Here is a 22,637-nt window from a genome sequence, read left to right as displayed (position 1 = left end):
GCCAGAATGGAGTCACTTTGTTTTCTGTTCTCTGAACAGCGCCAGCGACTCCGGGAGCTGCTGATTCGGCAGCAGATTCAGCGCAACACCTTACGACAGGAGAAGGAAACAGCTGCAGCAGCTGCTGGAGCAGTGGGTCCCCCAACCACTTGGAGTGCTGAGCCTAACAGTCCTGCTTTCGAGCAGCTGAATCGAGTTCAGACTCCCTTTCCTGGCACCCAGGTAAATAGAGCGGTGAGTGAGGTGGGGATGGAGGGGTTCGTGTTCCTGAGGGCCGTCTAGTCTCATCTGCTTCTCTCCCTAGGACAAGAACAGTCTTTCGGGCTTGCCCCCAAGCAAGCTGGGTGGCCCCATCTTGGGACCTGGGGCTTTTCCTACTGATGAAAGACTTTCCAGGCCACCCCCATCAGCCACTCCTTCCTCTATGGATGTGAACAACCGGTGAGATTCCAGAGGGTTTCCTGGGGTAAACCCAGATTTTACCACTATTATGTAAAGCCTTGGATTTTCTGTTTTACCCTCCTTAAATCCTTCACCACCTTTCTTTGCCCCAGATGGAAACGCTGCTATTAATTTTTTTCTGCCCTTCAGTTCTAAGCCTGTGTTCTAATTGTTTCATTGACTACTGAATATTCTTCCAGGCAACTTGTGGGAGGCTCTCAAGCCTTCTATCATCGAGCACCCTATCCTGGGCCCATGCCCTTACAGCAACAGCAGCAACTTTGGCAGCAGCAGCAGCAGCAGCAGCAGGCACCACAACAGGCTACTGCAGCCACCTCCATGCGACTTGCCATGTCTACTCGCTTCCCATCAACTCCTGGATCTGAACTTGGCCGTCAGGCTCTCAGTTCCCCATTGGCAGGAATTCCCACTCGCCTGCCTGGCCCTGGAGAGCCAGTGCCTGGTCCAGCTGGTCCTGCCCAATTCATTGAGTTGCGACACAATGTACAGAAAGGGGTGCTGGGACCTGGAGGTGCTCCATTTCCTGCTCAGGTTCCCCCTCAGAGATCTCGTTTTTACCCTGGAAGTGAGGATTCCCACCGACTGGCTCCTGAAGGGCTCCGCAGCCTTGCAATGTCAGGCCTTCCCCCACAGAAACCCTCAGCCCCGCCAACCCCTGAACTGAACAGCCTCCATCCAGCGCCTCATACAAAGGGACCCACCCTTCCCACAGGCTTGGAGCTGGTCAGCCGGCCCCCATCAAGCACTGAGCTTGGCCGTCAACCACCTCTTGCCTTGGAAACTGGGAAATTACCCTGTGAGGATCCTGAGTTGGATGATGACTTTGATGCCCACAAGGCCCTGGAGGATGATGAGGAGCTTGCTCACCTAGGCCTGGGTGTAGATGTGGCCAAGGGAGATGATGAACTGGGCACCCTGGAAAATCTAGAGACCAACGATCCTCACTTAGATGACCTACTCAATGGGGATGAATTTGACCTGCTGGCCTACACTGACCCAGAGCTGGACACAGGAGACAAGAAGGACACCTTCAATGAGCATCTAAGGCTGGTTGAGTCAGCCAATGAGAAGGCTGAGCGGGAGGCCCTCCTGCGGGGTGTAGATCCAGGACCTTTGGGTCCTGAGGAGCGCCCACCCCCTGTTGCTGATGCCTCTGAGTCTCGTGTGGCGTCAGTGCTTCCTGAAGTGAAACCCAAGGTGGAGGAGGGTGGGCGTCACCCTTCCCCTTGCCAATTTGCCATTAATACCCCTAAGGTCGAGCCATCAGCTCCAACTACTTCCTTAGGCCTGGGAATGAAACCAGGACAGAGTGTGATAGGTAGCCGGGATGCCCGCATGGGCCCAGGGTCCTTTTCCAGCAGTGGGCAAACAACTGAGAAGAGCCCTTTCAGTGCCTCAGGAGGACCACCAGGTCATCTGCTGACACCCAGTCCCCTGAGTGGCCCAGGAGGGTCCTTGCTAGAAAAGTTTGAGCTAGAGAGTGGGGCTTTGACCTTGCCCAGTGGACATGCAGCTTCTGATGAATTGGACAAGATGGAGAGCTCACTTGTTGCTAGTGAGTTACCCCTGCTCATTGAGGACTTGTTGGAACATGAGAAGAAGGAGCTGCAGAAGAAGCAGCAACTCTCTGCACAGCTTCATCCTGCCCAGCAGCAGCAGCAGCAGCAGCAGCAGCAGCAGCAGCAGCAACAGCAGCAGCAGCAGCAGCAGCAGCAGCAACAACAACAACAACAGCAGCAGCAGCAACAACAGCAACAACAGCAGCAGCAGCAGCAGCAACAACAGCAGCAGCAGCAGCAGCAGCAGCAGCACTCGCACTCGCACTCCCTACTGTCCACACCTGGTCCTTCCCAGACCATGTCTTTGCCACATGAAGGCTCTTCTCCCAGTTTGTCTGGGTCTCAGCAGCAGCTTGCCTTGGGTCTTGGAGGCTCCCGACAGCCAGGGTTGGCCCAGCCTCTGATGTCCACACAGCCACCAGCTCATGCCCTCCAACAGCGTTTGGCCCCATCCATGCCTATGGTATCCAACCAAGGGCACATGTTAAGTGGGCAGCATGGGGGGCAAGCAGGCTTGATGCCCCAGCAGAGCTCTCAGCCAGTGCTGACACAGAAGCCCATGGGTGCTCTGCCATCTTCTATGTGCATGAAACCTCAGCAACTGGCAATGCAGCAGCAGCTGGCCAATAGCTTCTTCCCAGACACAGGTAACTTCGTGTGTGTGTGTGTGTGTGTGTGTGTGTTACTGAATTCCTTGTGGTCCACTGTATACTACCTATTGTGTGTGTGTGTGTGTGTGTGACTGAATTCCTTGTGGTCCACTGTATACTACCTATTGTGTGTGTGTTACTGAATTCCTGTGTGTGTGTGTGTGTTTTACTGAATTCCTTGCGGTCCACAATATACTACCTATATTGTGTGTTTTACTGAATTCCTGTGTGTGTGTGTTACTGAATTCCTTCCAGTCCACAATATACTACCTATTGTGTGTGTTTTACTGAATTCCTTGCAGTCTACTCTGTGTTGTGTGTGTGTGTGTATGTGTGTGTGTGTGTGTGTTATTGAATTCCTTGTAGTCCACTGTATACTACCTATTTCCTATTTAAGGGAGATGAAAGAAATTTGACTAAATGCCATTCTTTTTGTTGCTGTTTTTGGCCACACCCGGTGACGCCCGGGCCACTCCTGGTTATGTGCTCAGAAATCACTCCTGGCTTGGGGGACTATATGGAACGCCAGGGGATTGAACCGAGGTCCATCCTAGGTCAGCCACGTGCAAGGCAAATGCCCTACCACTGCACCACCTCTCCAGCCCCCTAAATACTGTTATTGTATCAGCAATGTACTGTTGATTTTAGAAGAGGAAGAATAGTGTCTGGTATATATAGCAGGGATTTAGCTATTTGAAAGAATGAGGGACAAATACGTAAGGTCAGGTTATTTTTTTGCCGTAACTTTGTAGCAGTGGTGAGATCGAACTTTTAGGTCTTGAAAAATGAATAAACTAGGTAGATGCAGTGACTCAATAGAGACTAATGCAGGAAAGCCTATAGAGTGTCTGCAGAAGCCAGACACTGGCAGGAGTTGGATAGAATAGACTGGGTCAGGGTAGTGTAGTGAGTGACAAACACTACCATAGTATTGGCAAGAAAGAAGGGGGCCACTTCATTTGAAGGAATGTCTGGCTTTGTGATACTACAGTTAAATACAGCTATTAATTATACTGTTGTAGCACTGGGTAATTGCTATTTGACAAGCAGTAGCCTGAGCTCTTTACATCTGTTGTCTAATCACAAAAAGCTCAGTTTAAAAAGTACTAGTATGATCTTTGTTGTAGAAAGCAAAGGCATGGATGAAACTGTAACAAGTAACTCCCAAAATAACAAGAGTATGAACACTGGTTCTTTGAGCCTTTAATTCACAGCTCCAAAATGCCCAGAGAAGGATTTTGATTAGGGTGGAGCACTGCCCTATGACCCCTGAATACTGCTGGGTGTGTGTAGAGATTATGTTCAAATAGGGGCGGGAGAGATTGCATGGAGGTGAGGCATTTGCCTTGCATGCAGAAGGACAGTGGTTTGAATCCCGGCATCCTCTATGGTCCCCCGAGCTTGCCGGGGGCTATTCCTGAGCGTAGAGCCAGGAGTAGCCCCTGAGTGCTGCCAGGTGTGACCCCTCCAAAAAAAGGGGGGGGGCGGAGAGATAGCATGGAGGTAAGGTGTTTGCCCTGCATGCAAAAGGATGGTGGTTCGAATCCCGGCATCCCATATGGTCCCCTGAGCCTGCCTGGAGTGATTTCTGAGCGTAGAGCCAGGAGTAGCCCCTGAGCGCTGCCGGGTGTGACCCCCCCCCAAAAAAAAAAAGAACGGGACTGGAGTATAGCACTGTGTGTAGGGCGTTTGCTTTGCACACAACCAACCCGGGTTTGGTCCCAGACATCCCATATGGTTCCACGAGCATCACCAGGAGTGATTTCTGAGCGCAGAGCCATGAGTAACCCCTGAATGTTGCCAGGTGTGACCCAAAAACCGCATGAACAAAAACGGAGAGAGCTCAAAAGATTGAATGTCGGCTTTGTATTTCTAGAGTCCCATGTTTGATTCCTCATACCACATGGTCTTAGGAGCACTGTTCCAGGAGTAATATATAGCCAACATAGAAATAATAGAACAGGGGCCAGGCAGATAGAACAGTGGGTAGGGTGCTTGCCTTGCATGCAGCTCACCCAGGTTTGATCCTTGGCATTCTACATGGTCCCCTGAGTGCAGAGCCAGTAACCCCTGAGCATTGCCAATGTGTCCCCAAAACAAAACAAAATGTTATTATATAAGAAGTGGAATTAGGGCCAAAGAAATAGCTCAGCATGCTGGGGTGCATGCTTTTTATCCAAGAATCCTGGGTTATATCCCCAGCATAATATGAGCTGCTAGGAATTGCGAAAAGTTACTCCCAAGCACTGATCCTGAAATAGTCCCTGAGTACTGTTGGATATTGCCCAAAACAAAAAAGTTAGGACCCAGAATAGCACAGAGCTGAGAATCTCTTGCAAACATGTGGTCACAGTTCAAATTCCCATGTTCCACATGTGAGGAACATGTTCTTGGCAACTGCTGACTGTGATCCTTGGTTCTGCAAGTGATTTCTAGCCACAGTATGGCATGTTGTGTATGAGTACCACAACTAGGTACTTCCCTGGTGAGCAGCATATAGAGAAATGCTGACTCGATAAGCATACGTGTAAATCCTGCAGGGATTTCTTTTGGGTACTATAGCCAGAGCTATATGCTTCAGCTAAGAGAGATTTGGTGGGCACGTCTAAGTACCATAGCTGAAAAAGTCTTTGTGCATGCTGCTACTGAGTGAGCACCACAGCCTCATGTGCAAATCCTGATGAGAGATGGTGGCTTACTGATAGACAGCTTCACAAATCTGAGGCCCTGAGTAAGTACTAGACCTGAGTGATCTATAGTACAGAAGGTACAAGGGTGCTTCCCTTGTACATACCAATCTGGGTTTGATCTCCATCATCTCACCAAAGCTTGGTCCACCAAGCCTACTAAGAGTAATTACTGAGTACAGAGACAGGAGTAACCCCTGGACACTGCCAGGTGTGGCCCAAAAATAACAAAAAGGTGAGTACCACAGACAGGTTTATGTACAGCTCCCAGTCATTGCATCAACAGTAAAGGGAAGGTATAGGGGAAAAATTTTTTTTTCTTGATTTGGGGTAGTTACATTTTCTGAACTTTGGAGAAGTACTCAGTTGTTAGGATTTTGGGAAGATTTATGGTTTTGGTGGTTCCGTATTTCTCTTTTTCTACCAGGCTTTCTGGATAGACAGGAGAGTAGACAGCTCTGGCATCTAAAGCATTGGTATAATACCCACATTTAGGGCTCTTATGTTGTACCAGTTACCTTAAGTGCACCTCTTTTAAAGAATTATAAAGCTGCGGCCAGAGAGATAGCATGGAAGTAGGGCGTTTGCCTCTCATGCAAAAGGACGGTGGTTCAAATCCCGGCATCCCATATGGTTCCCTGAGCCTTCCAGGAGCGATTTCTGAGCGTAAAGCCAGGAGTAACCCCTGAGTGCTGCCGCGTGTGACCTAAAAACCAAAAAATACTGATTGTCTTAATTCTCAGTAGTTCCATGTGGTAAGCAGAGTAGGGATCCTGGTCTCCATTGAATAGAATAAACTGAGGCACAAGTGAAATAATATTGATATATTGGCGCAACAAAATACTTTTTTTTTTTTTGTTTTGTTTTGTTTTTTGGGCCACACCCAGCAGTGCTCAGGGGTTACTCCTGGCTGTCTGCTCAGAAATAGCTCCTGGCAGGTACGGGGGACCATATGGGACACCGGGATTCGAACCAACCACCTTTGGTCCTGGATCAGCTGCTTGCAAGGCAAATGCCGCTGTGCTATCTCTCCGGGCCCAACAAAATACTTTTTGAACAACTTTTCTTGGTACTGTGTGAGTTAAATAGGGCCACGTGAGGCTGGAGCGATCACACAGGGGGTAGGGTAGTTTGCCCTGCACGTGGCTGACCCAGCATCCCTTCTGGTCCCCTGAGCCTACCAGGAGTAATTTCTAAGTACAGAGCTGGGAGTAACTTCTGGGTACCCTGTCCCAGACTCCCTGTCCCACTCAAATATAAAAAAGTAGGGACCATATGTCTTATTAGAGTGGAGTTACTCCTCAGGCCACCTGGTAGACTTTGGTATGCCGTATTCTTTTTTGGCTCAGAAGAGTTCAAGGAGAAAACAACAGATGTAGAATTGAATGTTGAGGGGCTGGGCGGTGGCGCAAGAGGTAAGGTGCCTGCCTTGCCTGCGCTAGCCTTGGACGGACCACAGTTCGATCCCCCGGCGTCCCATATGGTCCCCCAAGCCAGGAGCAACTTCTGAGCACATAGCCAGGAGTAACCCCTGAGCGTTACCGGGTGTGGGCCAAAAACCAAAAAAAAAAAAAAAGAATTGAATGTTGACCCAGGGCCCACTTGTTTTTTAGACCTGGACAAATTTGCTGCAGAAGATATCATTGATCCCATTGCAAAGGCCAAAATGGTAGCTTTGAAAGGCATCAAGAAGGTGATGGCTCAGGGAAGCATTGGTGTAGCACCTGGCATGAACAGGTAAAATTTGGGTGATGAAGAATTGGGGTTTTGCTTTTACTATCTCTTCCTCTCCTCCCTATTCCTGCAACTTTCTCATTAACCAGCATATTATTTTTTGCTTTGAACTGTAGACAGCAGGTGTCCCTGCTTGCCCAGAGACTTTCAGGGGGCCCAGGTAATGATCTGCAGAACCATGTGACAACTGGGAGTGCCCAGGTAAGCAGTCAGGTAGGAGAAGGAACTTGGTATCTATGCTTTTGGGTCACCTTTCTTAGGGCCTGATATGGAACCATAAACTTCTAATAATCTCTTTCATCATAGGATCGTTGTGCTGGTGACCCCTCTCAGCCTCGTCCCAATCCACCCACTTTTGCCCAGGGAGTGATCAGTGAGTATGGATATGGGAGGGCTATGTAAAGAAATGGCCTCCGATGTGTAGAGAAAGAGGGACAACATCACCATTTTGTAGCTCCAGCCCCCAACCCCACACCATTTCCTTTCCCAGATGAGGCTGATCAACGGCAGTATGAGGAGTGGTTATTCCATACTCAACAGCTTCTACAAATGCAGCTGAAGGTGCTAGAGGAGCAGATTGGTGTGCATCGCAAATCCCGGAAGGCACTGTGTGCCAAGCAGCGTACTGCCAAAAAGGCTGGCCGGGAGTTCCCAGAGGCTGATGCTGAGAAACTCAAGCTGGTTACAGAGCAGCAGAGCAAGATCCAAAAACAGCTGGATCAGGTGGGGACAGTAAACTTGAGCCTGGGAAGAGGAGGGATGACGTGGGTGGGCAGACTTCCTGCTTACCTTCTGACCCTCTGTTAGGTCCGGAAACAGCAGAAGGAGCACACGAATCTCATGGCAGAATATCGGAATAAGCAGCAGCAGCAGCAGCAGCAGCAACAACAGCAACAGCAGCAACAGCAGCAGCACTCGGCTGTGCTGGCCCTGAGTCCTTCTCAGAGTCCCCGGCTACTCACTAAACTCCCTGGCCAGCTACTTTCTGGTCATGGTCTGCAGCCACCTCAGGGGCCACCTGGTGGACAAGCTGGAGGTCTTCGCCTGCCTCCAGGGGCCATGACACTGCCTGGACAGACTGGTGGTCCTTTCCTCAACACAGCCCTGGCCCAACAGCAGCAACAGCAACATTCTGGTGGGAGTGGGGCCCTGGCTGGCCCCTCAGGGGGCTTTTTCCCCGGTAATCTTGCTCTCCGAGGCCTTGGACCTGATTCGAGGCTTTTACAGGAAAGGCAGCTACAGCTGCAGCAGCAGCGTATGCAACTGGCCCAGAAACTCCAGCAGCAACAGCAGCAGCAGCACCAGCACCAGCAGCATCTCCTAGGTCAGGTGGCAATTCAGCAGCAACAGCAGCAGGGCCCTGGGGTACCAGTGAACCAGGCTCTGGGCCCTAAGCCCCAGGGGCTTCTGCCTCCCAGTAGTCATCAAGGCCTCTTGGTCCAGCAACTGTCCCCCCAACAACCCCAGGGGTCCCAGGGTATGCTGGGCCCTGCTCAGGTAGCAGTGTTGCAGCAGCAACAGCAGCAGCACCCTGGAGCTTTGGGCTCCCAGGGGTCTCATAGACAGGTGCTTCTGACCCAGTCCCGGGTGCTGAGTTCCCCCCAGCTGGCACAGCAGGGTCAGGGCCTTATGGGACACAGACTGGTCACAACTCCGCAACAGCAGCAACACCAACAGCAGGGATCCATGGCAGGACTTTCCCATCTGCAGCAGGGTATTATGCCACACAGTGGGCCTCCCAAACTGAGTGCCCAGCCAATGGGCTCCTTACAGCAGCAACAACTGCAGCAACAGCTTCAGCAGCAGCAGCAACTACAACAGCAGCAACAGCAGTTACAGCAACAGCAGCTCCAACAGCAGCAGCAACAACAACTTCAGCAGCTCCAACAGCAGCAATTCCAACAACAGCAGCTTCAGCAGCAGCAACTCCAACAACAACAACTTCAGCAGCAGCAGCTCCAACAGCTTCAGCAGCAGCAACAGCAGCAGCAGCAGGTTCAGCAGCAGCAACAACAACAGCAGCAATTTCAGCAACAGCAGCAGATGGGTCTCTTGAGCCAAAGTCGAACTTTACTATCTCCGCAGCAGCAGCAGCAGCAGCAGCAGCAGCAGCAGCAGCAGCAGCAGCAGCAGCAGGTGACTCTTGGGCCTGCCTTGCCAGCCAAGTCTCTTCAACACTTTTCAAGTCCAGGTGCCCTGGGCCCAGCCCTCCTCCTAACGGGCAAGGAACAACGCATTGTAGAGACAGCCGTTCCTCCAGAGGGCACTGAGGGGTCCTCCACTCATCAGGGAGGGCCATTAGTAGTAGGGTCTCTCCCTGAGTCTGTGGCCACTGAACCAGGGGAGGTAAAACCCTCACACTCAGGGGATCCACAGCTACTGCTTGTTCAGACCCATACCCAGTCTCAGCCCAACTCTGTACAGCTACAGCCACCTCTGAGACTTCAAGGACAGCAGCAGCAGCAGCAGCAGCAGGTTAACATGCTCCACTCAGCAGGTTTGGGAAGCCACGGGCAACCAGGCAGTGGATCATCTGAGGTCTCCTCTGTGCCCCATATGTTGGCCCAATCTTCTGCTTGTGTTGGGGAACAGTCTGGGCCTCTGACCCAGGGTTCCCAACAGCCCATTGGACTAGAGCGGTCTGTGCAAAATAACATGGGGTCAATGCCTACCAAGCTGGGACCTGTCCCACAGGGTCAGCCCGGGACTGGAGTCATGTCCACAGTGGGCCAGCTTCGAGCACAGCTCCAAGGAGTCCTGGCCAAAAACCCACAGCTGCGGCATCTGAGTCCTCAGCAGCAACAGCAGCTACAGGCACTCCTCATGCAGCGTCAGCTGCAGCAGGGTCAGGCTGTCCGCCAGACCCCACCCTGTCAGGAGTCTGGGGCTCAATCCTCTCCCCTCCAGGGCCTCCTAGGTCGCCAACCCCAACTTGGGTGTTTCCCTGGATCCCAGACAGGTCCCCTTCAAGAGCTAGGGGCAGGGCTTCGACCTCAAGGCCCTTCCCGGCTCCCCACCCCACAAGGAGCCTTATTGACAGGACCAGTCCTTGGCACTGTCCACCCTCCACCTCCACCTTCCAGCCCCCAAGAGCCAAAGAGATCTTCACAATTACCTTCCCCCAGTTCCCAGCTTCCCTTGGAAGCCCAGCTCACTCCCCCGCAACCAGGGACCCCCAAGCCCCAGGGACCACCCTTGGAGTTGCCTACTGGGAGAGTCTCGCCTGCTGCTGCTCAACTTGCAGATACCTTCTTCGGCAAGGGGTTGGGACCTTGGGATCCTTCAGGTAACTTAGTAGAAGCCCAGAAACCAGAGCAGAGCAGCCTGGAACCTGGGCTCCTAGAGCAGGTAAACGGACAAGTGGTACCTGAGTCACCCCACCTCAGCGTCAAGCAGGAACCTCGGGAAGAACCATGTGCCCTGGGAGCCCAGGCATTGAAGAGAGAAGCCAACGGGGAGTCAGTAGGGGCAGCAGGTACCAGCAACCACCTCCTGCTGGCAGGCTCCCGCTCAGAGGCCGGCCATCTGCTCTTGCAGAAGCTTCTCCGAGCAAAGAACATGCAACTTGGCACTGGGCGGGGCCCCGAGGGGCTTCGAGCTGAAATCAACGGTCACATTGACAGCAAACTGGCAGGGCTGGAGCAGAAACTACAGGGTACCCCCAGCAATAAGGAGGTGAGTATTGTAACTCAAGCACGGAAGAGAGTTGGGCCTGGAGTCCAAGGGCAGAGTGAGCAGGTCTGGTCAAAGAAAAGTGGAGGGCTTTGAGATAGCAGCCTTGACTAGGGTTTATCCGGCTTAGGACACAGCAGCAAGGAAGCCTTTGACACCAAAGCCCAAGCGGGTGCAGAAGGCGAGCGACAGGTTGGTGAGCTCCCGAAAGAAGCTGCGAAAGGAGGACGGGGTCAGGTCCAACGAGGCTTTGCTGAAACAACTGAAACAGGTGACCCCCGGGAGCCAGTCCCCTGGTCCCATCCCAGGATAGAGGGGCACCCTGGCACCCAGCCATGCAGTGGCAGAGATGTACACACTACAGGCTTCCAACCATGTCATCTTGCCCCTCCTAGGAGCTGTCCCTGCTGCCCCTCACGGAGCCTACCATCACAGCCAATTTTAGCCTCTTTGCTCCCTTTGGCAGTAGCTGTCCGATCAATGGGCAGTGCCAACTGAGGGGGGCCTTTGGAAGTGGTACGCTGCCCACTGGCACTGACTACTATTCTCAGCTGCTTACAAAGGTTAGAAAAATGGCAATACCTTTTGGGGACAATGAGGTTCTTGGGGAGGAGTGGTGGGAGTGGAAGACTTGAAGAAATTGCCGGTGGGTAAGGGGCCAGGAGCTCATGTCCGCCTCCCTATGCCGCCTTGCACACAACACCCACACCCCCACCCCCAGAATAACCTGAGTAACCCGCCGACACCACCCTCGTCGCTGCCTCCCACCCCACCCCCATCGGTGCAGCAGAAGATGGTAAATGGTGTCAGTGCATCTGAAGATCTGGGGGAGCACCCCAAGGATGCCACCTCTGCCCGGGACACCGAAGGAACACTGAGGGGTAAGTTGAAAGCATAGCAGGTCTCTCTTAGTAGGGTGTACTAGTTGAGTTCAAGCTCTTAAATGTGCCTCTCCATATAGTTTGAGATGGGAGTGGGTTGCCTGTTGCCTTATGTAGAGACCATGGAAGACCTGAGGCAGGAAACCTCTCAGGATATTTGGTTGGACTGTAGCTATCTCAGCAGTAGAGCATGTCTGCCAATTGTTTGAGACCCTTTGTTCATTCCCTGTCACAGAATCAAATGAAGGGATAGTATATAGCTGGTAAATGCATTGCACATGGCTGACATGCCTCAATTCCTGGCACCATAAACCCATACCCCTCCCGGAGCATTCTCTCTTTCTCCCTCTCTCCCTCTCACCCCCTCTCTCCCTTAAAAGGGTCCAGATAGATAGTAGAGCAAGTAGGAAGGGCACTTTCCTTGAATCAGCTGAAGCTGACCCGATTCGATTCCTAGCATCCCATATGATCCCTGAGCCTATCAGGAGTAAGCTCTGATGAACACAGTTGGTTGTGACCACAAACCAAACCCAAAACCTAGGTTTTGGTTGAAGGCAAGGACGGGCTTCTGGAATCTAGAGCAAGGCAATAGGGGTAGGTGGTTAGCAAGGAGAATATTATTGAAGTTTTAATCATGAGACTTAGACCAGTCTTGATGGGTTCTGAGCTATAGTCTCATCTGGACTTGAATTCTGTTTTTTGCATTCATCTATCTAGCAAATTATTGACTGTTGCCAAGTAATGGCCTTGACCTGTGAGCCTCAGTTTCCTCATTATAAAAATAGATATTATAATACCTAATGTAATTGATAAAAGATTTTAAGTCAGGGATTGGAGTGATAGTTTAGCAGGTAGGCTTTTGCTTGTATGACGCTGACCTCTGGAGGTCTCCGAGCTGCCAGGATTAATAGCTGAACACAAAGCTCTGAGCACACCTGGGTGTAGAACACCCCCCCAAAAAAAGATTAGAAATAATTCTAGGACGTACTTTGCCACTATGAGTGCATACTTTGCAGTAGGAGTCCAGATTTGATACTTGGTACCACATGCATTTCCCAAAGTAATGCTAGATGAAACTTCTGAGTAGAGGAGGGTGTAACCAGGTGTGGATCAAATGGGGGAGAAAACAATATTCTTTTTTTAGGATCAATGTTATTTTGTTGAGTTTTTGCCTTGATGGTCTATCCAATGATGAAAGAAGAATGGAAAAATATCTTACAATTATTGTGTCACTATCAGTGTTTTCTTTAATATTTACATGCAACTATTTTTTTTTTTTTGGTATTTTTGGGCCACACCTGTTGGATGCTCAGGGGTTACTCCTGGCTAAGCGCTCAGAAATTGCCCCTGGCTTGGGGGGACCATATGGGACACTGGGGGATCGAACTGCGGTCCTTCCTTGGCTAGTGCTTGCAAGGCAGACACCTTACCTCTAGCGCCACCTCGCGGGCCCCAGAAAACAATATTCTAATGAAGAGTAATAAAAATTCAGAGAGATAGCATGGAGGTAGGGTGTTTGCCTTGCATGCAGAAGGATGGTGGTTTGAGTCCCGGCATCCCATATTGTCCCTCGAGTCTGCCAGGAGCGATTTCTAAGCATAGAGCAGTAGTAATCCCTGAGCGCGTCCAGGTGTGACCCAAAAACCAAAAACTGAGATATTATAATATCTCAGTGCTTGTCTTGCACACAGCTGGACCTAAATCAATTTGTGGCACCATATATGGTCTTCTGAGCACCTCCAAATATAGTATCTCCCAGGGTTTACATATGGAAAATAATAATTTATTTGCCTTAAGCAAGTAGATAGATTGATAGGTGGGTTGGCCAATAGTTAGGTGTGCGAAATCTGTAATAGTTTTGAAATACGGGGAGAAAGCATCGTCTGCTTTGTGCCTGCAGCCTATCTTTCTCTTCCCTGCCTTCACTCCTCAGATGCTTCAGAGGTGAAGAGTCTAGACCTGCTGGCTGCCTTGCCGACACCGCCTCATAATCAGACTGAGGATGTCAGGTGGGAAGGGGTTAAGAGTAAGGGTGGGGGACAAGATGCCTTATTTTCCTTTTGGCCAATAGGACATTTCAAGGAGGGCCATGTTATCTCCCTGCCTCTTAATGTCTAACTAGGAAGACATTTGCAAGGTGCAGTGACTAGTGTCTGATCTTGGCCTACAGGATGGAGAGTGATGAGGACAGTGATTCTCCTGATAGCATTGTGCCAGCTTCATCCCCTGAAAGCATCCTGGGAGAGGAGACCCCTCGTTTTCCTCATTTGGGGTCTGGCCAGTGGGAGCAGGAAGATCGGGCTCTCTCCCCTGTCATCCCCATTATTCCTCGGACCAACATCCCAGGTAAATGAGGTCTTGGAAGGAGCCTGCCTCCTCTAGTGGGCTTGGTGGAGGACAGGAGAGAGGCAGCTGGAGTTCACACTTTTGTTTAGTCTTCCCAGATACCAAACCTTATGGGGTCTTGGACCTGGATGCCTCTGTAAAGCTGCCTGCTACAACTTGGGAAAAGGGCAAAGGAAGTGAGGTGTCAGTCATGCTGACAGTTTCTGCTGCTGCAGCCAAGGTATGTTCAGGGGTTCCTTGGAGGCCATGGGTACATTCATCATTGGAGCTTGTCTGGATAAATTTCATCACTAATAGCTAGGGAGTCACATGGCTAGAGAGTATAGGTTACATGTAGTTTAATCTTGCATCAAATATAGTTTCCTGAACACTATCAAGAGTGATTTCTGAGACCGGAGCAGTGGCACAAGTGTTAAGGCGTCTGCCTTGCACGCGCTAGCCTAGGATGGATTGCGTTTCGATCCCCCTTCATCCCATATGGTCCCCCAAGCCAGGAGCGATTTCTGAGCACATAGTCAGGAGTGTAACCCCTGAGTGTCACCAGGTATGGCTGGAAAAAAAAAAAAGTGATTTCTGAAGCCAGAGTGAGATAGCACAGCGGTAGGGTGTTTACACGCAGCTGATCTAGGACGGACCACAGTTCAGTTCCTGGTGTCCTATATAGTCCTCCAAGCCAGGAGTGATTTCTGAGCACATAGCCAGGAGTAACCTGGGAATGCCATCAGGTGTGGCTCCCAACCCTCCCCCCCCCAAAAAAAAAAAGATTTCTGAGCACTGCAGAGTATGGCTCAAAAGCTTTCTCCTCTCTATCCCTCCAAAAAAAAAAAAAAAAAAAAAGAAAAGCTTGAATGGGTTTAATGAAGCATGATCCCTCCCTTCCAGAGGCTCATAGTCCAATGAAAAAAGTACTAGTCAGCAAGCAGAGAGACTAATGTCACAAATGCTACAAGACAACAGGTACTTAGTGACATTTTGGTGAAGCTGGAGTGTTTTTTTTGTTTTTGGGCCACACCCAGCAGTGCTCAGGGGTTACTCCTGGCTGTCTGCTCAGAAATAGCTCCTGGCAGGCACGGGGGACCATATGGGACACTGGGATTCGAACCAACCACCTTTGGTCCTGGATTGGCTGCTTGCAAGGCAAATGCCGCTGTGCTATCTCTCCGGGCCCTGGAGTGTATTTTTTTTTTGGTTTTTGGGCCACACCCGGTAACGCTCAGGGGTTACTCCTGGCTATGCGCTCAGAAGTCGCTCCTGGCTTGGGGGACCATATGGGACGCCGGGGGATCGAACCGCGGTCCGTCTCCTAGGCTAGCGCAGGTAAGGCAGGCACCTTACCTCCAGCGCCACCGCCCGGCCCTGGAGTGTATTTTTATATTTTTTTGTATGGGGATTTTTCTTTGGTGCCAAAGATTAAAGCCACAGACACCTTTTACATGTGAGGTATGCCTAAATTATATCCCATTTTTTCTGTTTGGGCAGTGTGGAGGATCAGACCTAGGGTCTCAGATACAAGGCAAAAGCTTACTATTGAGTTATATTCTTGGTCCAAAGTGAAACTTTTGTTGTTTTTTTTTGTTTTGTTTTACTTTGTTTTTTTAACTTTAGCAGGATTTTGTAGTAAAAAAAAAAAAATTTGGAGGGGCTGGAGTTATAGCACAGTGGGGAGGGCATTTGCTTTGCATACAGCCGACCCAAGTTCAGTCCTCAGCTTTCTATATGGTCCCCCAAGCACCATCAGGAGTGATTCCTGAGTACAGAGCTGTGAGTAAACCCAGAACACTGCTGGGTGTGAGAAATAATTGGAAATCCTAGTTATAAAAACACAACAGGGCTGGGAGGTGTCTCAAAAGACAAATGGACATACTTTTCCTGCCAGACAACTTCCTTCAGTTCCTAGTACCATATATTTTCCTTTTTTTTTTTTTTTTTTTTTTTTTTTGGTTTTTGGGCCATACCCGTTTGACGCTCAGGGGTTACTCCTGGCTATGAGCTCAGAAATCGCTCCTGGCTTGGGAAGGACCATATGGGACGCCAGGGGATCGAACCACGGTCCATCCTACGGTAGCACTTGCAAGGCAGACACCTTACCTCTAGCGCCACCTTCCCGGCCCCCCATATATTTTCCTAAGCAAGAATTGATTCAAACACTGCGCACTGTGCTGGGCATAAACCACTGAGCCTCTGAGCACTTCAATGAGTGCTCTATGCACTTCTGGATTTGTCTTCTCCCCATCACAAAAAGAAAAAAACCCAGCACAATAGATTTCTTTACTATATGAACCCTCTATTTTGCTAATGTACAGATGGATCTCTTGAGTTGTGGATATAATATGTGGCATGTTTATAAATGAATGAATGTAAGTTCTTGTTTGTTGGGCTTCTCTGATGCCCATAGCAGTCTGGGAGAGGCTGCTATGGAGGAACTGGATGACAGAGCTGGACTGAGTAGCCCCTTGGGGAGTTGTGAGTGTTCCTAAAGTGACCATTCCTTCCTGCCCTAGCAGAACCTGAATGGTGTGATGGTAGCAGTAGCAGAGCTGCTGAGCATGAAGATCCCCAATTCCTATGAGGTGCTGTTCCCAGAGAGCCCTGCCCGGACAGGCACTGAGCCTAAAAAGGGGGAAGCAGAGGGCCCTGGTGAGTGGAAAAGGAAAACTCCTTGGGACCTAAGGGCAGTGCTGCTGGCCAGTGGTCTCTGACCCATTCCTTTTGGTAGGTGGGAAAGAAAAGGTCCTGGGAGGCAAGAACCCAGAAGCTGGCCCTGATTGGCTGAAGCAATTTGATGCAGTGTTGCCTGGCTATACCCTCAAGAGCCAACTTGACATCTTGAGCCTCCTGAAACAGGTGGGTCTTGGGAAGAAGGGGCAATAATTTGGAAAGATGTCCTGATTGAGGGTGGAAGGCAGGGGTCTTTGGGGGAGAATGGGTCTGAATGGAAGCAGAGGGAAGGATTGGTAAAGTGAGGTGTGGACACTAACAATATAGTTCACGTGCCATCCCATAGGAAAGTCCTGCCCCAGAGCCACTCACCCAGCACAGCTACACCTATAGTGTCTCCAATCTGGATGTGCGACAACTCTCTGCCCCACCTCCGGAAGAACCATCCCCACCCCCATCTCCCTTGGCACCTTCTCCTGCCAGCCCCCCTGCTGAACCCCTGGTTGAACTCCCAATTGAACCCTCAGTTGAGCCATCAGTCCCCTCTCCTTTGCCACTGGCCTCGTCCCCCGAAACAGTCCGACCCAAGCCTCGAGCCCGGCCCCCTGAAGAGGGTGAAGATTCACGCCCTCCTCGCCTCAAAAAGTGGAAGGGGGTGCGCTGGAAGCGACTGCGTATTCTGTTGACCATCCAGAAGGGCAGTGGGCAGCCGGAAGATGAGCGGGAGGTGGCAGAGTTTATGGAACATCTCGGCACAGCCCTGCGCCCTGACAAGGTGCCTAGAGACATGCGACGCTGTTGCTTCTGCCATGAGGAAGGTGATGGTGCCACTGATGGGCCTGCTCGTTTGCTGAACCTGGACTTGGATCTTTGGGTGCACCTCAATTGTGCCCTGTGGTCCACTGAGGTCTATGAGACTCAGGGTGGGGCATTGATGAATGTGGAAGTTGCCTTGCACCGAGGATTGCTAACCAAATGTTCCTTGTGTCAGCGCACTGGAGCGACCAGCAGCTGTAATCGAATGCGTTGCCCCAATGTCTACCATTTTGCCTGCGCCATTCGCGCCAAGTGCATGTTCTTTAAGGACAAGACTATGCTCTGTCCAATGCATAAGATCAAGGGGCCCTGTGAGCAGGAGCTGAGCTCTTTTGCTGTTTTTCGGCGGGTCTATATAGAGCGGGATGAGGTGAAGCAAATCGCCAGCATCATTCAGCGGGGAGAACGACTACACATGTTCCGTGTGGGGGGCCTGGTGTTCCACGCCATTGGACAGCTGCTTCCCCATCAGATGGCCGATTTCCACAGTGCCACAGCCCTTTATCCTGTGGGTTATGAGGCCACACGGATATACTGGAGCCTCCGCACCAACAACCGCCGCTGCTGCTACCGCTGCTCTATTGGTGAGAACAATGGGCGGCCAGAGTTCGTCATTAAAGTCATTGAGCAGGGCCTGGAGGACCTGATCTTTACTGATGCCTCTCCTCAAGGTGAGTATTGGGCCCTAGAAGTAGGGGATTAGGTATGTTTCTCCTGGACTCAGTTTACAGTGCTAAGGAGAGATCACTGATGGTCTTCACAGTGACCACCTTCCTTCACCCAGGCCTGGTGAAGGCTCTTTGCTGTTCAGTCTTTCACTGTTTCTTAGCCACTTTTAAAGTTTTTAATAAGCAAGAAATTTTGCTTACCTAACTTTATATATTTTATAAACTTTATATATTTTATGGGGGGTGGGGCACACCAAGCTGTGCTCAGGGTTTACTCCTGGCTCTGCACTCTGGAATCATCTCTGGTAGGGTTGGGGATCCCAGGAATTGAAACTGGGTTGATTATATACACACGTGCCTTTCTATTGCTCAGGCCTGTTTTAGTCCCTTTCAGTAATCAATAGAACTAAAGGAGCTCTGAAATCCTGTTATTAATTCATCTTTTTTGTTTGTTGTTTGGTCACATTTGACAGTGCTCAGGGATTACTCCTGGCTTTGCGCTCAGAAATCGCTCCTGGCTTGGGGGACCATCTGGGACGCCTGGGGATGGAACCGCGGTCCATCCTAGGCTAGCATTGGGCAAGGCAGATAGATTCCTTACCGCTTGTGCTACCACTCCGGCCCAATGCTTTATCTTAATTTTAACATTATTGACAAAAATAATAGAGCAGTTTCCATTCAGTGAGTATGCCACAAATGTATGGTCCCCGGAGTACTGCCAAGGGTCAGTCCTGAGCACAGAGCCAGAAGTAGCTTACCCCAGAGATCATTGGATGTGGCCCAATTACCCCCTCCCCCAAAACAAAACTGAGTCTTAGGTCAAAGGATTTGGTTAAATCCTATAGTCAAGGGGGCTGGAGAGAGAGCATGGAGGTAGGGTGTTTGCCTTGCATGCAGAAGGACAGTGGTTTGAATCCCGGCGTTTCATGTGGTCCCCCAGGCCTGCCAGGAGCAATTTTTGAGTATAGAGCTAGGAGTAATCCTTGAGTGCTGACCCAAAAACGAAAAAAAAAAAAAATCCTATAGTCATTACTAGACCCGATTCTGATGCTGACTGTTCTGAATTCTTGAGGCCTGAGCTGTGTCTCCATATTTCTGTCACCAGACTCTGTAATGCTCCTCCAGCATAAGAACATCCTCCCTTGGGAGGGTGAGTTCAACTAGGTTTTAAAGGGAGCCCCAAAGAAGCATATACTTGTCTGAAAGGGCGAGGTGCGATTCCAGAAGACAGCAAGCATGGAACTGGAGTGATAGTAGTTAAGTAGGGCTTTTGCCTTGTGCGTGACCAGCTCAGGTTTGATCCCTGTCATCCCAGATGGACCCCTAAGCCCACCAGGCATGATTACTGAACATAGAGCCGGGAATAAGCCCTGAGCAGCACTGGGTATGCTCCTAAAACATAAACACACATACAAAAGGAGGCAGCAAGCAGAAGTTGTCTCTGAGAGCTGCTTTCTCTGCCCTGTAGCTGTGTGGAATCGCATCATTGAGCCCGTGGCTGCCATGAGAAAAGAGGCTGACATGTTGCGACTGTTCCCGGAGTACCTGAAGGGCGAGGAGCTTTTCGGATTGACGGTGCATGCCGTGCTTCGCATAGCTGAATCAGTAAGAAAGGGGCAGGGCCCAGATGGGTGCTGGGAGCTTCGGTCCTGCTGAGAGTGCTGGGTCTGAGGTCAGCATAATGTGTGCCTACAGCTGCCTGGAGTAGAGAATTGTCAGAACTATTTATTCCGCTATGGACGCCACCCACTGATGGAGCTGCCACTCATGATCAACCCCACTGGTTGTGCCCGATCAGAACCTAAAATCCTCACACACTACAAACGGTGAGCTTATAGGTCTGGGACTATGGATTGTGGGGTGTAGGGATTGGTAGGGCCTCCCTGGCCAGTTGGTTAGGTTACAGATCAGAGTTCCTTGGGGAAACTGGTGAGGGTTCATTCTAGGACTCCTGATAGAGGGTGCTGAGGCATCTTTAGGCTATTCCTCACCTGCCTCCTCAGGTATACTGGGTTGACCTGGGGTGTACAGTAGATTACTCTCTGGTACCCTGGGAATGGCTTCTGAGGAGGTACTGGTAGACGTTGGTGAAACGTTTATGAAGTAAGGAAGGGATCCATGGCCTCCTCTCTCTGCTCTTCTGTTTCCATGGCCTGTGATTCTCCCAAACCTCAGATACCCCATAAGTGCTAGGGTCACCTTTCCTTCCCCAAGTTGAGTTGGTCAAAGGAAATTAGGAATAGAAAAGTAATAAAGTCTTACATTTGTATAGCACTTTATACTTTTTTTTTCAAAGCGTTTTCACATCCATTATCTCATTTGATCCTCACAACAACCTTATGAGGTAGGTAGGGCAGGTGGTATGATCCCCATTTTACAGCTGAGAAAACTGATACCCAGAAAGGTTAAGTGACTAACCCAAAGTCACAGCTGGGACCACCACCTTATCTCCTGATTTGTGGGTCACTATTCTTTCTGTGCACCATGGAAGCTGACCTTGGTCCTGGGAGAGGGAGGCCAATTGTGGTAGCAGGGGTTTCTCGAAGGTCTTTGGTTGCTCCTTGGGCTGTTGTAGAGTGTCTTGCTCTACCCAAGTCAGCCCTGGTCCTTGATGCTCTACAGCAGTGGTTATCGAATGGTGTATGTTCCAGAAAGCCCTGGAACACATAAAGTACAAGCCAGAACTTGGCCCTCCCCACGTGTAACTCCTTCCGCAAATTTGATTCAATCAAAAGAGCTCTATTTTCGTCTAGCTTAAGTATTGGAGTTGCAATAACATTTTATTAAAGAAAAAAACTTCTATAAAAAAAGAGATGGAAAACATTTGAAAACCACTGCTCTGGGTTGGGTGAGAGTTGGGCTGCTGCCCTAGGGTGGTGAAAAGCATCTTCAGGCAGTGCCATTCCCCTGCACTGAGCCAGCTGCACACAGCCCCTACTTTATTGGGATGGGGCAATTGGGAGAAAGGAAAGGGGCTACTACTATTCTTTGACTGCATTCAGAACCAGTCCAATGTGGTAGACATAGCCCCCATTTTCAGGGCTTCTAGTGTGAGCAGGTGGTAGGACCTAGGCATTTCAACAAACCATGAGCTTAAATTCCAGGCCTGAGTTTCTGGGGAGGACCTCCCATAGGAGCATGGCCTTAGAATATGGTTTGGCAAGAGAGTGGTAGGAGGCAGAGAGATGGGAGAGTGGGCTCAGTGTAGGGGAATTGGTACACATCCCCCTCCCCCACTTCCCAACCTTTTCCTGAGCTCGCTGTGCTCCCCCCCCAGGGTGTTGGAAGGGCCCCCCCATAGCTAGTTGCCTCACCAAAGCCAAGACCCAGATGCTTCCACTTCTTTCCTAAGGCAGCACTTACTCCTTAGTGGCCTATCACCCATCCCAGGGGCACTGGGGTTGTGCTTGCTCTGCGGGAGAACTGTCTTGTCATGGAATATGTCACCTCCCAGGCCCCACACTCTGAACAGCACCAGCATGTCCAAAGCCTACCAGAGCACCTTCACAGGCGAGACCAACACCCCATACAGCAAGCAATTTGTGCACTCCAAGTCATCTCAATACCGACGACTGCGCACCGAATGGAAGAACAATGTTTACCTGGCTCGATCCCGTATCCAGGGCCTGGGGCTTTATGCAGCCAAGGACCTAGAAAAGCACACAATGGTCATTGAGTACATTGGCACCATCATTCGCAATGAGGTAGCCAACCGGAGGGAGAAAATCTATGAGGAACAGGTATGCACCGGCAGAAGGACCTCAGGATATGTGGTCAGCCTAGGGGCAGCAGACATGATTAGAGCTAAGGGAGCAGAAAACGGGTGATGGCCAGTGAGAGATTTTATGGCAGGTAAGGCACTGGCCTTAACGAGGCCAATGTGTGTTTAATACCTGGCACTACATATGGTCCCCTGAGCACTGCCAGGAGTGATCAGAGCCAAGCGTAAGCCCTGAGTATTACTGGGGTAGGGGCCCCGAAAGAAAAAAAAAAATGGAACAGAGGGGAGAGGCAGGAAAAGAGTTGGAAATGAAGATAAGCCTGTAGTTAGGCAGCTGTCCAGGCCTGCTCACCTCTGCCATTTTGCTGATACTCTTGCCCATTCGTCTGTACCCTGCCTTTTTAGAATCGAGGTATCTACATGTTCCGAATAAACAATGAGCATGTGATTGATGCAACGTTGACTGGAGGCCCTGCCAGGTGAGAGAGGAATAAGGAAGAAAGTGGTCAGGGGTCTCAGCTCAGCCATTTGGCGTTCCTGACTCTGTCCTGATACTAGGTACATTAACCATTCCTGTGCGCCTAACTGTGTGGCAGAAGTTGTGACATTTGACAAGGAGGATAAAATCATCATCATCTCCAGCCGGCGAATCCCCAAAGGAGAGGAGGTGAGAAGAGAGAAACTCCCTCAAATACCAGAGTAGCTCCCTTTCCTCAGGAGTTAAATTTAAGTGCCATTGCCCTTAGCGTAACCCTTCTGCTGGGGGACTGGCATTGACCCCAA

The 22,637-nt window shown here is 50.4% G+C and overlaps 1 protein-coding gene across 1 annotated transcript in view; it reads left to right on the top strand.

Moving 5' to 3' along the window:
• KMT2D (lysine methyltransferase 2D) overlaps nt 1-22,637 on the top strand; it is a 47,019-nt gene that overhangs the window by 23,687 nt on the left and 695 nt on the right. The window contains exons 33-54 of the mRNA XM_049783344.1: nt 40-222; nt 305-441; nt 642-2,668; nt 6,972-7,095; nt 7,209-7,293; nt 7,399-7,465; nt 7,583-7,815; nt 7,900-10,767; nt 10,895-11,035; nt 11,160-11,327; nt 11,486-11,645; nt 13,579-13,654; nt 13,816-13,991; nt 14,081-14,211; nt 16,496-16,628; nt 16,708-16,835; nt 16,996-18,136; nt 19,602-19,738; nt 19,829-19,959; nt 21,588-21,873; nt 22,260-22,333; nt 22,413-22,521. Of these exons, the coding sequence (XP_049639301.1) occupies nt 40-222; nt 305-441; nt 642-2,668; nt 6,972-7,095; nt 7,209-7,293; nt 7,399-7,465; nt 7,583-7,815; nt 7,900-10,767; nt 10,895-11,035; nt 11,160-11,327; nt 11,486-11,645; nt 13,579-13,654; nt 13,816-13,991; nt 14,081-14,211; nt 16,496-16,628; nt 16,708-16,835; nt 16,996-18,136; nt 19,602-19,738; nt 19,829-19,959; nt 21,588-21,873; nt 22,260-22,333; nt 22,413-22,521 (8,715 nt within the window). The remainder of the gene's footprint in view (nt 1-39; nt 223-304; nt 442-641; nt 2,669-6,971; nt 7,096-7,208; nt 7,294-7,398; nt 7,466-7,582; nt 7,816-7,899; nt 10,768-10,894; nt 11,036-11,159; nt 11,328-11,485; nt 11,646-13,578; nt 13,655-13,815; nt 13,992-14,080; nt 14,212-16,495; nt 16,629-16,707; nt 16,836-16,995; nt 18,137-19,601; nt 19,739-19,828; nt 19,960-21,587; nt 21,874-22,259; nt 22,334-22,412; nt 22,522-22,637) is intronic.

The sequence above is a fragment of the Suncus etruscus genome, chromosome 11, assembly GCF_024139225.1.
Source record: "Suncus etruscus isolate mSunEtr1 chromosome 11, mSunEtr1.pri.cur, whole genome shotgun sequence".
Classification (NCBI taxonomy): domain Eukaryota; kingdom Metazoa; phylum Chordata; class Mammalia; order Eulipotyphla; family Soricidae; genus Suncus; species Suncus etruscus.
The sequence above is the reverse complement of the archived record's forward strand: the minus strand, read 5'-3'. Positions and strand labels throughout refer to the sequence as shown.